A 15,909-nucleotide genomic window follows, 5' to 3' on the forward strand; every position below is an offset into this window, starting at 1 on the left:
TAAGAAAAGTGTTTGATGAAAAGTGTATGATGTTTGTTTGCAAGATAGAGAGATTAAAGCTAGCCTGGTATAGCTATAGTTTGAGTGAGACAGAGTAAGACCAGCAATCCTGACACTCCTTATCAATAATAACCAATAATATAATAATCGCCAATAAGAATCGTTCAATAAAATAACAGTGGGGCATTAGCATCCTGATATGCACAATATGAAATTTCTAAATATAAAATAACATGACAACGTATAAAAATGGAAATGTATCTATACAATGAGAGAGAGAGAGTGTGTGTGTGTGTGTGTGTGTGTGTGTGTGTGTGTGTGTGTGTGTGTGTGTGTGTGGCGTTGGTTGTTATCTCCATTTGTGGGTTTCAGGAGGTGGAACGGAGTCCTCCCAGGACCCAAAGTATCGACCTCCTCTTCAGTAAGGGATCACAGTTCGTGGACCAACTTGTTCAACTTTTTCAGAGTTTTGTTCCAAGTTCTCATTTCAGGATCGTCATCGAACCCCGGATTGTCTCCAGTTGTAGTTCATTTGTGGTAATATTGCCGGGGATGATTTTTAAAATCGCAGTGAGGTTCTTCTTTATCATTCCTGTTGCTCCAATGATCACTGGTACGTCAGCTTAAGGATTCTCTGTTTGAATGTGCACCATACAGAGTGTGGTGTGTTCTATTAAATAGCTAGGGTTTAAAGTTAAACAAACGTGTGTAAAACCTCTTGCAATCCCCCGTGTGGTGAGGGCTGGGAGTGTCTTTGGAGAGAGGGGGCGGAGTGGTGATTGTCACCTGATGGGGGTGGAGCTGTGGACACCTCCGAGTGCATATGGTGTCCGGGGAGAAAGGGGATGAGCCAGTAGCTCTTGGGTTCATAGCACTGAGAGGAGCGGAAACAGATTGTGCGAGAAGAGGTTTTTAAAACTCTCTTGCAATTCTGGCAAGGTTTTTTTTTTTTTTTTTAAAGATAGTTCCGAGGAGAGTTGTTGGAATTGTGCGAGAGGAGAGACGTGTTCTTTGTTCGCCTGCCTGCCTGCTTGGTTCCTGCTCGTCTGTTCGCCATCCTGCCCATGTGCTTCGTTGCCTATTTGTTCCTCGTCCGGCCTCGTTACCTGCTTCCTCGTCTCCCAGCTCAGCGCTACCTACTCCTCCGTTATCACAGCACAGCTAAGCCCACCCGGTTCTCGTTCCCTTTCCCAATCTCTGATCATATCTGGAGTGAGGAAGATTTGTTTTCTTTGTGTAGCCCCCACCTCAAGTGGCCTTGTTGGCTATGTGGCGGGCAATATCTCATTAAAAAAGAAGAAGATTTTTTTTCAGTACATACGTAGTTATTTGTTCATTGAATTCCCAATTTCCTTCCCTCCTACCTCACCGACGTATTCCTCCATCGGGTCTATGTTCCCCTGGTTTGTTGTGTTCGGGAATAAACCCATTGGTTTTCTCGAACTAAGGTTCTTGTGTTTCTCCTCACAACTAGGTGCGTGCGCAAGGCCGCAATAATTCAATGCAGTCTGAGGGAGTTAAATCATCTCGGCCCATCTGTCCAGTGTCAGTGTTAATTGGTCTGGACATGGCAATATGTACACTTGCATTAGTGTACATATTGATTTGCATCTGGAAGATGCATTTGGAAGATCTGCATCTCAGGATTCATATTCTTAAAAGATAGCAGACCGAGCAGTAAAATAATAAATTATTTCTAAAAGCCTGAAGTTTCGAGAACAAGCTAGTTCTCTTCCTCAGAGGTGTTAAGAGCAGTGGTGACATAGCGTTCATGTCCATTCCATCGACAACACAATCCGTCCCCAACGGAACTCAACGTGGTGGACAGGTTGGGTGTGTGACAAGGACGAATCGAGTTATGGTGCAAGAATGGAGGTCCAATGCAAGAATTGAGGTCCAATGCAAGAATTGAGGTCCAATGCAAGAATTGAGGTCCAATGCAAGAATGGAGGTCCAATGCAAGAATGGAGGTCCAATGCAAGAATGGAGGTCCAATGCAAGAATGGAGGTCCAATGCAAGAATGGAGGTCCAATGCAAGATTTGAGGTCCAATGCAAGAATTGAGGTCCAATGCAAGAATGGAGATCCAATGCAAGAATGGAGGTCCAATGCGAGAATTGAGGTCCAATGCAAGAATGGAGGTCCAATGCAAGAATGGAGGTCCAATGCAAGAATGAAGATCCAATGCAAGAATGGAGGTCCAATGCAAGAATGAAGATCCAATGCAAGAATGGAGGTCCAATGCAAGAATTGAGGTCCAATGCAAGAATGGAGGTCCAATGCAAGAATGGAGGTCCAATGCAAGAATGAAGATCCAATGCAAGAATGGAGGTCCAATGCAAGAATGAAGATCCAATGCAAGAATGGAGGTCCAATGCAAGAATGGAGGTCTAATGCAAGAATGAAGATCCAATGCAAGAATGGAGGTCCAATGCAAGAATGGAGGTCCAATGCAAGAATGAAGATCCAATGCAAGAATGAAGATCCGATGCAAGAATGAAGATCCAATGCAAGAATGGAGATCCAATGCAAGAATGAAGATCCAATGCAAGAATGGAGGTCCAATGCAAGAATGAAGATCCAATGCAAGAATGGAGGTCCAATGCAAGAATTGAGGTCCAATGCAAGAATGGAGGTTCAATGCAAGAATTGAGGTCCAATGCAAGAATGGAGGTCCAATGCAAGAATGGAGGTCCAATGCAAGAATTGAGGTCCAATGCGAGAATTGAGGTCCAATGCAAGAATGGAGGTCCAATGCAAGAATGGAGGTCCAATGCAAGAATTGAGGTCCAATGCGAGAATTGAGGTCCAATGCAAGAATTGAGGTCCAATGCAAGAATTGAGGTCCAATGCAAGAATTGAGGTCCAATGCAAGAATGGAGGTCCAATGCAAGAGTGGAGGTCCAATGCAAGAATTGATGACTCGCTCCACGTGTGAAACAAGGCTTGACATCTCAGAGACGTATGTGCATCGGTGTCTTGATTAGACTATCCTGCCAGCACATTGATAATACGTACCATACAATGTGTTATATAAAGTAATCGTTAAGAGGTAGAAGTTGCAAAACGACTAGAGAAGTATGAAAATGAGAAATAACGTACCAAAATCTCTGGTTGTGTGTGTCTGGATCGGAGGCATTGAGCGTGATTATAGTTGTTCCTTTCGGCATGTTCTCCGGCTCCTCCATAACCAAAATAGGGTCAGAAAACACAGGTGGTTCGTTCTGGTCTTTCACTTTTAGATTAATGGTGACAGTTGCATTGGGGCCAACTGTTGTGCGATCTGCTAATGGAACCTCATTTGTGACCTTCACCTTCAGAACGTAATTGGCCATTGTTTCGTAATCAAGTGCCTGAGAGGAAACGTCACAAAGAGTGGTATTACAGTTCGACTTCTCATTCAAATTGTATTATCATTCTAGATTCAGCTAAAATATTGACATCAGGAGGTCTAATTATTTCGTTACTTTTATCACCAAAAATATCGACTTTAGGTCCACATAATCTGCCATTCTCATGGTACTCTCAGAGGAATGACCAAAGCTTTCTGCACTCAACTTACTTCGACAACCTCTAATATTCCAACGTTAGTATCAGGATCTGTGCTGATGTTGAAATGACCATAAGGGTCTCCACTGGTGATGTTGAAAACAGCAAGCCAGTTTGGAGATCCTGGTAAATCATCATCAAACACAGTGAGGTTCAGTATGTGCCCATAAGTCCCCTCCTCGACGGTCAGGTTCACCTGGTGTGGGGAGGGTGGGAGATGTGGGACAGGAAGACGGTGTTAGTGAACCTGCATGCAATGAAGATACCTAAGAAACAATCTCTAATTTGCAACTAAAAGTACAACAAAGTTTAAGTTGATCTCTATGAATGAATTGTGCATATTTGATGAAGAAAAACTTTCTGGTTATGAGTAAATCAGAAAAAAAAAACAGGAACGGCACTCGGTAGAGCGCATACCTCCGCCATGTACGTTTTGTATCCACTGAAAGGCCAGATCTGGATTTGGACCTGAACCAAAATCGAATCGGCTTGTTCTTGTCACTTACCCAACTCATCCACTAAGTTTAGTCATAAGTCGTCCACAAGTTTTTGAAATATCTTGTCATGTATGGTGTTTGGCCCTATCACTCCATGGTGAAGAATCACTTATAAAATAAAATAAAACCTTATCGTATCCCGATCTGGATTTGGATCTTCACCAAAACAGAATGGATTTCACCTTGTCGCACACCCAACTTGTCCACCAAGTTTCGTCCAAATCCGTCCATACCTTCTTGAGATATTGTGCTATGTATCGATTTTAACTCAATCACTCAATGTTGAAGAATCACTTTAAAAATTCGAGTATCCAAATCCAGATCCGAATCTTCACCAAAATCGAATCAGTTCGTCCTTGTAACATACCCAATATCTCCACCAACTTTTTTTTAATTCGTTCACAACATTTTTGAGACATAGACAAACAGACAAATAGACAGAGGTGAAAACATAACATACGCCCACCTTCGGTGGCAGAGGTATATAGGAGTTCCCCTTCATGGAACTTCAACGTCGAAGGACATTATGCCAGAAAACTCTGCTCGCCAACCATTACATCCCTGAGTCCATTGAATAACGTTTTTATTTACCGACCACATCAGAAAAACTGTGCTAAATGACTTACGCTTGTCTCAAGGAAAGCAGGGCTATGGTCGTTGATGTCTTCGATAATGATCTTCGCCGTGGCAGTGTTGATGAGGGCGGCATCTGATCCTGCGTTGTCAGATACCTTCACGACAACCGTGTACTCCAACATTGGTAGGCTCTGTGCAAAACATCGTGATCTTCTTACACATATCCTTTCATTCACATCACCAAAACCAGGTCAGGTTTGGGAGCACGCGCCGGAGCAGCGCGTCGCCGCATCCACTTTCCCACGGTACTCCAGGGGCCTCCGTCTGGCCACCCCCAGGCTGATCACCAAAATGTTGAGATGAAATATTACGTAATAACACAATTGATAACAGTGGGGTTATACAAAAACGAGATGATGAGCTCTAATGGGTCTGAAGCTCTGGATTTGGACCTGTGCTGTCCAAATAGTTGAGGGAAATTATTGGCCCAAGTCTTTCACGAACCTACTGGCCTGGCCTGACATTCAACAAACTGGGTTAGGGCAGGAATTTGGCCAGGTTGTCGGCCATAGCTCGCCTACTCTGAACGAAGCACACTGTGGGAAACAATAAAATACACATTTTTATTTTTTGTATACATAGTTGAGGCTTGTGTAAGAGCTGGAATTAGTACACTGAATGGATCAGGACACAACAGGAGAAATGTTGCCGCCATACTCTCAAAACTCTCTGCCTATGGCATCCAAGAACATCTCCACTCTTGAGTTACTGACTTCCTCGACTCTCATAGCCAACATGTGGCTCTCAATGGGATCCTCTCATCTCTCACTGTCAAGGCTGGAGTGCCCCAAGACAGTGTTATAGGCTTCATACTATTGGTTCACGAGTTATCAAGTGACCACTACATTCGTCATGTGTGTGCGTCTGTCTGTGTGTGTGTCTGTCTGTCCGCAGCATAACTACCCGATGATATCATCCGATCTTGATGAAACTTGGATGGGAGGTTGATATCATGATCTACTTGTGTCCTGCCTAGAGTGGACGTATTGCGCCCATTGTGGGCGGAGCCACACCCGAAAAAAGATATTTTTAGGGGGGTAATCAAGTTCAAGCTACATCTTCTCCGAAGAGTTGGTGGAATCTGACAGGGGTTTCGGTATTTGGTGAGGCCAATGTCATGTGTCTAGCCCCACGGAGCTCGATTTTTCATTTTCGCCCCAAGGTCAAGGTCACAAGGTCACGAAATTTAGAAAAGTCGATTTTTGATGGTTTTATTGCATTGTTTGCTTCCTGATAGGGTGAAATGTCATACATGATCTTATATTATCACATACATCATGAAATACAAGTTTTCCAACAAATTTCAGAATCTTCGACCTTTGACCTATGAAGGTCACAAAGGTCAAATTTTCAAAGTTGTCGGAATCGAACTGAATTTTCGGTATTGTGTAGCTAACTAACGTCATAACTGATTATACATTATTTTCTATCTCATTTCAAGGTCAGTAACCTTCGTTTTGACATTTCAAGGTCACAAAGGTCAAATTTTCAAAGTTGTCAGAATCGAACCAAATTTTCGGTACTGTGTAGCTAACTAGTCTCATAACAGATAATACATTCCTATTTATATATTTTCAATGTCGGTTTTAACTTTTAAAGGTCACAAAGGACGGCCATTTCAAAGTAGTCCATCCTTTGTCATTGAGTACCGCTCGCTCGTGAACCATCATCGTCTCCTGACTTGTTCTTCATCTTTATCAACGATCTCTCTGACTCTGTGGAAAATCCTCTTTATCTCTGCTGATGACTACACCCTCTGCAGTGACATCCCTCATCCTTCAGATAGAAAGGCAGCAGCCTCTTCCCTCTCTTCAGACCTTAACAAATTCACAAGCTGGTCAAACACTTGGAATATGTCTTTCAATCCTGACAAATCCCAGTCTCTCTCCCTCTCTTTCTCTCTCCGAAAATTCCAGATGGCAAACCCTCCCATGTACTGTACTTTCTTAATAATCCTCTCAAAGGAGTTCAGTCACAAACTCTTGAGTCTCTCTATCAGCCATTATCTTTTTTGGGCAAACCCCATTTCAAAGTGGGCCTCCAAAACCAGTTGGCGAATGGGCTTCATCCATCATGCAAAGTCCTTCCTTAGCACACCTGAACTCTTATCTACCTGCAAGGCTTTCTTCCACTGCATGATGGAGTACTGCTCTCCTCTCTGGGCTGGCACCACTGCCTCACACAATGCTCAGCTTGATGCTGTGGAAACCAAGGCCTTCAACATCATTAGAATCTCCGGAGAAGAAGCTGAGTCTATGGGTCGATAACTTTGCAATCGCAGGCAGGTCAGTGGTCTTTCTGTCTTCTTCCATCTCCTTTCTGGTCTTGCACCCTCTGCTATCTCTCCCCAGGTTATGCAGGGTGCACACAGTCCACCTGCAACCCTCTCCTGGTGAAACTCCCAAAATCCAGAATCTCTGCTCACCTCCACTCATTTGGTCTTCCTTTTCACCACCTGTGAAACCAACTTCCACTTTCTCTTCAATCTCGCTCTTTCCTCCTGGTCTTCATCACAGATGTTCACCATCGTCTCAGATTATCCCCATATCCAATATCTATTCTACCCCCTTAAACCATTCCCCTACCCCACATCCATTCTGTGTTGTAGCTCTTCCTTGAGCCATGCATTAAAGAAAACATCTCCAAACATGTGAGCACCACATAGTGGAAATGATAATTTCTTCTTTCACAATCTGTACTAAAATTATCCCATCTCCTCCTTCATGGGCCTTGCTTGATGATAAAGAAATATTCGAAATACGCACCTCCCTGTCAAGCAGTGCCGGATCTGTGGTGCTGTTCAGCTCTCCAGTGTTGGGGTCGATTTCAAACGTCACAGGCCATGTGTGGTTTGGGTCCGGTGTGAGCAATGAATAGCGGAGCTCGCCATTGCCTGTGTTTGCGTCATCATCATCCTGTGCTGAAAACTGGAGCACAATGGTACCTGCCACACAGATTGATCATCCTGCATTATGAACTATATGTTAAGAAAAACATAATGCCTCCGGCCACCTTCGGGGACGGACGCATAAAAATGTATCAAAGTAAACCAATGATAGACCAAACAAAGAGGCTATAACAAAATTAATGTGCCCCTACTTTACACCTGTGTATATATACACTCACCCTACATTCATATATCAATCTGAAAGAGTGACTCCAAAACACCACCTCCTATTTTTTTTTTTTTTTTTTTTTGTACACTGAATCGAGGCTCGTGAAAGAGCTAACATTTATTTCACAAACAAATCAACCAGACAAACAAAATATACAAAAAGAGGGAGCGGAAGACAAGATGGGGAGAGAAGGGGAAGCACACAACCACAACATTTGAGAGCAGGGAGAGTGTGGGAGGGAGAGGGCTTGGGGGGAGGAGGCGTGGGAAGGGGGGGGGGGGGGGGAGAGAGGTATAAAACACAAGGGGACCGAAATTAGCGGGGGTAGAAAAGATCAAGGTTTTGGATGGGGGAGGATAAGAGATGGTGGTGAACAGCTGTTTTAAAGACCTGTTGGGTGGAGTGGGATTGAAGAGAGTGAGGGAGTTTGTTCCAGAGGCGGGAGAAAAGAGGAATGAAGGAGTGAAGGTGAGCAGAGAGTCTTGATTTTGGCAGTTTAACCATAAGAGGGTTGCAGGCAGATCTTGTGCGACCTGTAGGAATATTTGGGGGACAGAGCCCAGAGAGAGCTGGGGGGGCAAGGCCAGAGAGGAGTCGGTAGAAGACGGAAAGACCACCAACCTGCCTGCGGTGAGTGAGTGAAAGGCCCTTGGAGTTAGCTTCATTGCGGGAGATTCCAATGATTCTGAACGCTTTGGTTTCAACAGCATGAAGACGAGCTAGGTGTGAGGCAGGAGAACCAGACCAGAGGGGAGAGCAGTATTCCATAGAGCTGCGGATGAAAGCCTTGTATGTGGTGAGGAGCTCAGGTGTGCCAAGGAAGGACTTCGCACGACGGAGGATGCCCAGTCGGCGACTGGCTTTGGAGGCCAGATTTGAAATGTGGTTTTCCCAGGAAAGATCATGGCGAATAGTGAGACCCAAAAGCTTGAGTGACAGAACTTCTTGGAGAGGATTATTCAGAAAGTGGATGGGAGGGTTGTCCAGTCGGTCTTTTCGGAGAGACATTGTAAGAGTGTGAGATTTATCAGGATTGAAAGACATGTTCCATTTGTTTGCCCAGTCTGTGATTTTGTCTAGGTCTGCAGAGAGTGAGGAGGCTGCAGACTGCCGATCTGAGGGATGAGGAATGGAGCGACAGAGAGTAGAGTCGTCAGCAAAGAGATAGAGAGGATTTTCAAGAGAGTCAGAGAGATCATTGATGAAGACCAGAAAAAGCACAGGGCCCAGAACACTACCTTGGGGAACTCCAGCCTGAACAGGAAGAGGAGATGAGAGAAACCCATTCAGGGCCACACGTTGACTACGACCAGAGAGGAAGTCCGCCAGCCATGCGTGGAGATTTCCATGGATACCAAAGGAGGAGAGTTTGGTGAGCAGAGCAGGGTGCCAGACCGTATCGAAGGCACGTGAAATGTCAAGGGAGACAGCTCTAATTTCCTGTTTGGTGTTGAGGACCTCCATCCATTGTTGAGAAAGCAGAAGATTATTCCTAAAGAAGATTCGCTGTTCAAAATGAAGGTTCAGACAGACTCGCATAGTTGTATGGAATATTCGGACATTTTTCTATCATCATGATCCATTCTATAGGCCTACACTTGCATCAGAATCTACTCAAGCCATCCGTTTTTAAAATAACTACTGTATTTTCTGGTGTATTAACCGCGACCGTGTATTAACCGCACCCTTAACTTTTAATTTATTTGCCGATAAAAAAGTGCAGTTAATACACTGGAAAATATGGTAAGCAAAGAAAGCAAAGCATGGTGTTTGAGAAAAACATTGGAATTGTCTTCTTCAAAGTTTTGTTTTCTTTCAGAGGTCACTAAAAAAATACCCATCCAACCTGTTTCCTGGCAGGGTGATTCATCCATGTGTGTGCCCTCTGATAGAGGTTCAACGGGCATCACGTCTGACAGTATTAGTTGGTGCACTTAAATAATCCATGGTGTCCTTTGCAAAGAGTAGTCAAGGTATCACCAGCACCAAGAACAAATTACAAATTCCTGCCCTAACCAGCAGAGGGCAATATGTCAGCAGCACAGCCACGACTTCAGCCAATGATGCCATCCCACAGACTTGATGACGCCATGTCTGTAAAGCCGTTTTTTCAAGGCCGCTTCGAATAAGAAAAGTAATAACACCACCGATGATAATACATGAATGTGACATTAATGTTATTACAAAACGATATCAATACTAATAATATCTTCTCTCCCAAGGGGGTTTTTCCTCCTTGATGAAATGCCATGTTAACGTGTATGAATAGCTTATGGCATTTTGTGGGGCACCAATACCAGAAGTACAAAATATTATAAACCACAAACACGTATGATTACCTTTTGAAGCAGTCGCTACTGCTGTTTAAAACGAAACTGAAAGGAAGGAAACCCGGGTTGTGTTCGGTTAACAATCAGCTAGCCAGCGCTAGCCAAGCCAGCCGTTCCTTATCAACAGTTTGAAAATGGAGTGCTTGCTTGTGTGCTTAAGCCACTTGGTGAGTACTCTACAAGAAACTTGGTAACTGAACACACCCCTGATGCTCTTGAGGCCCGACCCTCGATCTACTGTAATCTCTCCCGTACGGAGTGGGTGTTCTAGTATTGAAAATTACTCTTTAAAAAGTGCATTGATGATGTGAGATTGAACAATCATTTCTACGGCGATGGCTCGAAGAATTTAAGGGGTGCAGAAAGAAGACTAGTAAAGTCAGGAACCACTGTATCAGTTCAGGAGGAGAATACTTCCAAGAAAACAACTGAGTCCCTGCTACGCGTGTTGTGCACCACGGTATACATAATTTATATAACACCGAAATATTATTCAATATTTTTAAATTAGTTGGTAATCGACAATTTTTTGAGCAATTTTGTTTGAAGAGACATAACGCTGATGCTTTCGATATTTCATGGTCATTTTAACAATCGGTTTGTTTGTGTTTCACACTGAATGAAAAACGTCAAGGTAGAGCATGCCGATTGTGATATATGAACAGGTTCGATGATATGTTCGGCATGAACGGCATATAAATCAAAATGGCGGAGTGTAGAGAGTCAGCCGTTGTACTGCCGTAATGACATCAGACGTGATCACATCACCCTGTCATGTGACCAGATCCTCAGCTATGATTTGTATACGTTTGAGGGGACATACATACATACATACATACATACATACATACATACATACGGACGGACAAACACTGTTCTAGACTGCTTTGCCCTATGGGCTACGCCGTAATAATGTGCCTTTTAGGTCATGTGTTATAATCGTGCTGTTACACAAGACATGTGAAAGTGAGCCTCTTTCTCTGGGGACCAGAATATTGTCCATCCGTCTTTGAAATGTGAAAAAATAAGTTAAACTGATGCAAATGGTGAATTTACATGAATCTGGTGTGCTTTTGAAAGGTATGCTGGTTGCCTTTGTGAGTTTCAAAGCAAAAATAAATTAAATAACACTCAATTTCCAAACTGTTCGCCATATTAACATGTTTTCCAAATTACCGAGCCAAATTTTTTTAAAGCCCTGAAAACCCTGAAGACCCAATGCAAAGAAAAGCAAAGAAAAGACCCTGAAGACCCAATGACCCATAATTTTGGTATGACCCAAAGACCCAAAAGACCTCAAGGACCCAGAAGACCCAATAGACCCCAAACACCCAAAATACCCAAAGACCCAAAATACCCTGTAGACTGCTAAAGACAAAAGATAATGAAGATCTAGAAGACCCCAAGGACTCTGAAGACCCAAAATACCCCAAAGACCCTAAATACCCTGAAGACCCAAAATACCCCAAAGACCCAAAGGACCCCGAAGACTGAAAAGACCCTGAAGATCCAAAAGACCCAAACAACCCCAAGGACCCAAATGACAAAGAGTACCCAAAAGACCTCAAGGACCCAGAATACCCCGAAGACCAAATAGACCCTAAACACCCAAAATCCCCAAAGACCCAAAATACCCAAAGGACCCCAAAGACCCAAAAGACTGAAAAGACCCAATGGACCCCAAAGACCCAAAAGACCCCGAGGACCCAAATGACAAAAGGACCCAAAAGACCCCAATGACTTAGAAGAACCCCCAAGGACTCTGAAAATCCAAAATACCCAGAAGACCCAAAAGTCCAAAAAGACCCAATGGGTCCCAAACACCCAAAATACCCCAAAGACCCAAAATACGCTGAAGACCCAAAATACGCTGAAGGCCCCAAAGACCCGAAAGACTGAAAATACCCTAAAGACCCAATGGACCCCAAATACCCAAAATTTTGGTAAGACCCAAAGACCTCAAGGACCCAGAAGACCCTGCCCTGAAGACCAAATAGACCCTAAACACCCAAAATCCCCAAAAACCCAAAATACCATGTAGACTGTTAAAAACACAAAAGATCATGAAGACCCAGAAGTCCCCAAAGGCCCAAAAGACAGAAAAATCATTGAAAACCCAATTGACCCCAAACACCCAAAATACCCCGAAGACTCTTAAATACCCAAAATACCACAAAAACCCAAAACACACTGAAGACCCCAAATTCCCTAAAGACCCATCAGGCCCCGAAGACCGAAAAGACTGAAAAGACCTCAAGACCCTTAAAGACCCAAAAGATGCCAAATACACCAAATATCATTAAAGAGCCAAAAGTCCCCAAAGACCCTTAAATATCCAGAAGACCCAAAATACCCAAAATATCCAAAAGACCCCAAAGACCCTTAAATATCCAGAAGACCCAAAATACCCCAAAGACCGCAAGACCCTTAAAAATACAAACAACAACAACATGCATTTTAAGGCCATTTTCCCTGCTAGAGCGGGGGTTAGCCTTGCGGTCCCCATGACAATCTTCTCCATTTTGCCCTATTTTCTGCATCTCTCCTTGTTAACCCCCTTGCCCGCATTTCTTCTTCCACCATCTTTAGCCAAGTCTTTCTCGGTCTTCCCCGTCCTCTACTTCCTTCTACATTCATTTCCATCACTCTTCTCAACCAGTCACTTTCATCCTTCCTCAACACATGACCAAACCATCTCAACCTGTTCTTCTTCACAGCATCAATCACAGGCTCTATTCCCATCATCTTTCGCAATTCATCATTTGTCTTCCTCTCTCTCAACAATACTCCGCACATCCACCGAACCATTCGCATTTCCACCCTTTCCAGCCTTCGTTGCTGCTCTATGTTCATTACCCATGTCTCGCTCCCATAAATCATAACACTTCTCACACATGCAGCATACACCTTTCCCTTCAGCTTCAACGACACTCCCCTCCTCATCAGCACGCCACTCAGTTCCCGAAACTTCTTCCATGTACATCTCACTCTTGCAACCGTTGCCGAGTCTGATCCACCTTCTCCATCAGCATGTCTCCGAGGTAGCAAAATGTTTTCACACCTTCCAGCTTCACGCCGTCTCCAAGATCCAACTCAACATTTCCTCCATCTGCAGCTCCCTCTGTGCACACCTTACATTTGAATGTAGCTGCCACACTGGTTAATGACCCTCTCAGACCACTACATTTTTGATGAACCCACTCAGCGCACATTGTACATTGAATGGAGTTCACTCCGACACCCTTCCTGCACACAGCACATGGCCACTTCCCAGTTCTTTCCAACTCACCACATGCTTTACCACTTGCCATCACCTTCGTCTTTCCTATATTCACCTTCAGACCTTTTGTCTCCATACATTCCTTCCACTTGTTCATCTTTTCCTTCAGTCCATCCATACTTTCCGCAATCAACACCAGATCATCTGCATACAACAACTCCCACGGTAAACCCTCCTTTACGTTCTGAGCCAGCACCTCCATCACAGCTACAAATAGTAGTGGACTTAGTACCGACCCCTGATGCACTCCCACCTTCACCTCAAACTCACCACTGTTCCCGTCCTTCGTCCTTACAGCTGTGCGCGCTCTTTTGTACATTGCCATCACTACTCTGATCAACCATTCCTCCACTCCTAACTTCCTCAATGCCCATGTCAATACTTTGTGTGGAACCCTATCGAATGCTTTCTCCAGATCAACAAACCCAAGAAACAACTTCTTCCTCTTCTCCATGTACTTCTCCTGCAACTGCCTCACAATAAAGAGCACGTCTGTCATTCCTCTTCCTGGCATAAATCCAAACTGCATTTCGTCGATCTTCAACTTCTTCCTTATCCTCCTCTCCAACACCCTTTCCAATACCTTCATTCCATGCTCCAATAACTTTATCGCTCGGTTCGAGCCACACTCCAGAGGGTCACTTTTCCCCTTGTATAGAGGGACGAGGGTACTCAGTTCCCAATCCACTGGAATGCGGCCTCTTTCACCACCAGATTACAGATCTCTGTCATTCTCTTCACACCCCAACTTCCTGCTGCCTTCAACATATCTCCCACAACTCCCGTCGGCCCTCCCGCTTTTCTACTCTTCATTGCTTTTATCGCTTCCTCAACTTCCTTCTCAGTTATCTTCTCTGCCGGTCCTAAAACTGGGTTACTCTCTATGTTGCCATCCCATTCATTCTCTGTATTCAACAGCATTTCCATATATCTTTTCCATCTTCCTTTAATTCCATCTGAGTCCACAACGATTTGTCCCACTTCATCCTTCAAGCAACTCACCCCCATCACATCACACCTCTCTTTCGCTATCTGCTTTGCAATCCTGAATACCGCTCTCTGACCTTCTTCCGAATCCAAGCTTTCTCCGAACATTTTCCTTCATGCCTCCTGTGCCTTTGCTACCTCTTTCTTTGCAGCCTTCTTGGCTGCCTTATAACTTTCATGCTCTGCTTTTCTGCTCCCGTACCCTTCGCCTTCTGCCACTCCTTGAACTTCTTCCTCTTCTCGTCAATCTTCTTTCCAACTTCCACATCCCACCAACATGTTTCCGAGTGCCTCGGTTGGTCCTTTTGTCCATCCACATACCTCACCAACGGCTCCCAACAGACTATCTTTCATTGACATCCAACCACGTTCAAGCTCAACCATATCATCCTTGACCCTACTCAGCCTCTCTTTTAATGTCTCCCTTACTGTCACCTCTTTCAAACTCCACACCTTCATTCTCGGTTGGTACTTCACCCGCCGAGCTCTCCTCGCACCTTTCACCCTTATGTCGCAGACAACCAAGTGGTGCTGTGAAACAGCCTCCTCCCCCGGGATCGCCTTTGTGTCCCGGAGGTGCCCCCTATCTCGCCTACGCACCATCAGGTAGTCAGTGGTTGTCGTCGACCCACCTGACGTGTATGTAACAAGCTTATTATCCTCTTTCTGGAACTGAGTATTACAAATCAACAAATCAGCTCCATCAGCAAACTCCAAAATCCTTTCACCTTCTCCATTTCTCACACCATATCCGTAACCCCCATGAACTCCCTCAAAACTGGCCATACTCCTTCCCACATGTCCATTTAGGTCTCCTCCTCCCACAACAACTTCCTCATCTTTCACGTTTTCCATCAGCTTCTCTATCGCACACCAGAACTTGTCCTTCTCTTCATCGCTCCGACCAACCTGCGGAGCATATCCCGAGATGACGTTCACCAAGAGCTTTCCAATCATCATTTTCACCATCATCAACCTATCACTCACTCGAGTCACACTCACCACACTGTCTACAAACTCCTCAGAAAACAGGACACCAACACCATTCACGCCCTCCGGGTACCCTTGCCACACAAACTTGTATTTCTGTCCCTGCCTACCCTTCACCATTCTCACACCACTTCCCTTCCATCTCGTCTCTTGCACACAACATATGTCCACTCTTCTTCTGACCAATACTTCCACCACTTCTGATCTCCCTGTCATTGTCCCTACATTCCATGTCCCAAACCTCAGAAACCGATCTCCACTTCGGGCTGTATCCTGCCCATTGGTAGTTGTAATTGTCATGGTTCTCTTTTTGAGGCAATGTTTTTATGGCCGGATGCCCTTCCTGACGCCAACCCTCTTAGTCGCCTCTTACGACACGCAGGGATACGGTGTACCTATTCTAACCAGGGTACACACCAGGTACACACCCTTAAAAATACAAAAGACAACAAAAACCCAAAAGGCCCCAAAGACCCAAAATTCCCCAAAGACCTACAAAGACACCAAATACCCAAAACACTGAA

The 15,909-nt window shown here is 44.5% G+C and overlaps 1 protein-coding gene across 2 annotated transcripts in view; it reads right to left on the reverse strand.

Moving 5' to 3' along the window:
- The window catches only part of LOC137416606 (cadherin-13-like), a 77,312-nt gene that overhangs the window by 7,303 nt on the left and 54,100 nt on the right, over window positions 1-15,909 (reverse strand). For both annotated transcript variants that reach the window (XR_013624522.1, XM_068102251.2), the window contains exons 7-10: window positions 7,448-7,626; window positions 4,673-4,813; window positions 3,563-3,745; window positions 3,103-3,353 (exon numbers count right to left, since the gene is read on the reverse strand). Coding sequence is in view for 1 of the 2 variants with exons in the window: in XM_068102251.2 (XP_067958352.2) it covers window positions 3,103-3,353; window positions 3,563-3,745; window positions 4,673-4,813; window positions 7,448-7,626 (754 nt within the window). In the remaining variant the exon portion in view is untranslated. The remainder of the gene's footprint in view (window positions 1-3,102; window positions 3,354-3,562; window positions 3,746-4,672; window positions 4,814-7,447; window positions 7,627-15,909) is intronic.

The sequence above is a fragment of the Myxine glutinosa genome, chromosome 9 (genome assembly GCF_964187855.1).
Source record: "Myxine glutinosa chromosome 9, kmMyxGlut1.1, whole genome shotgun sequence".
Lineage (NCBI taxonomy): Eukaryota > Metazoa > Chordata > Myxini > Myxiniformes > Myxinidae > Myxine > Myxine glutinosa.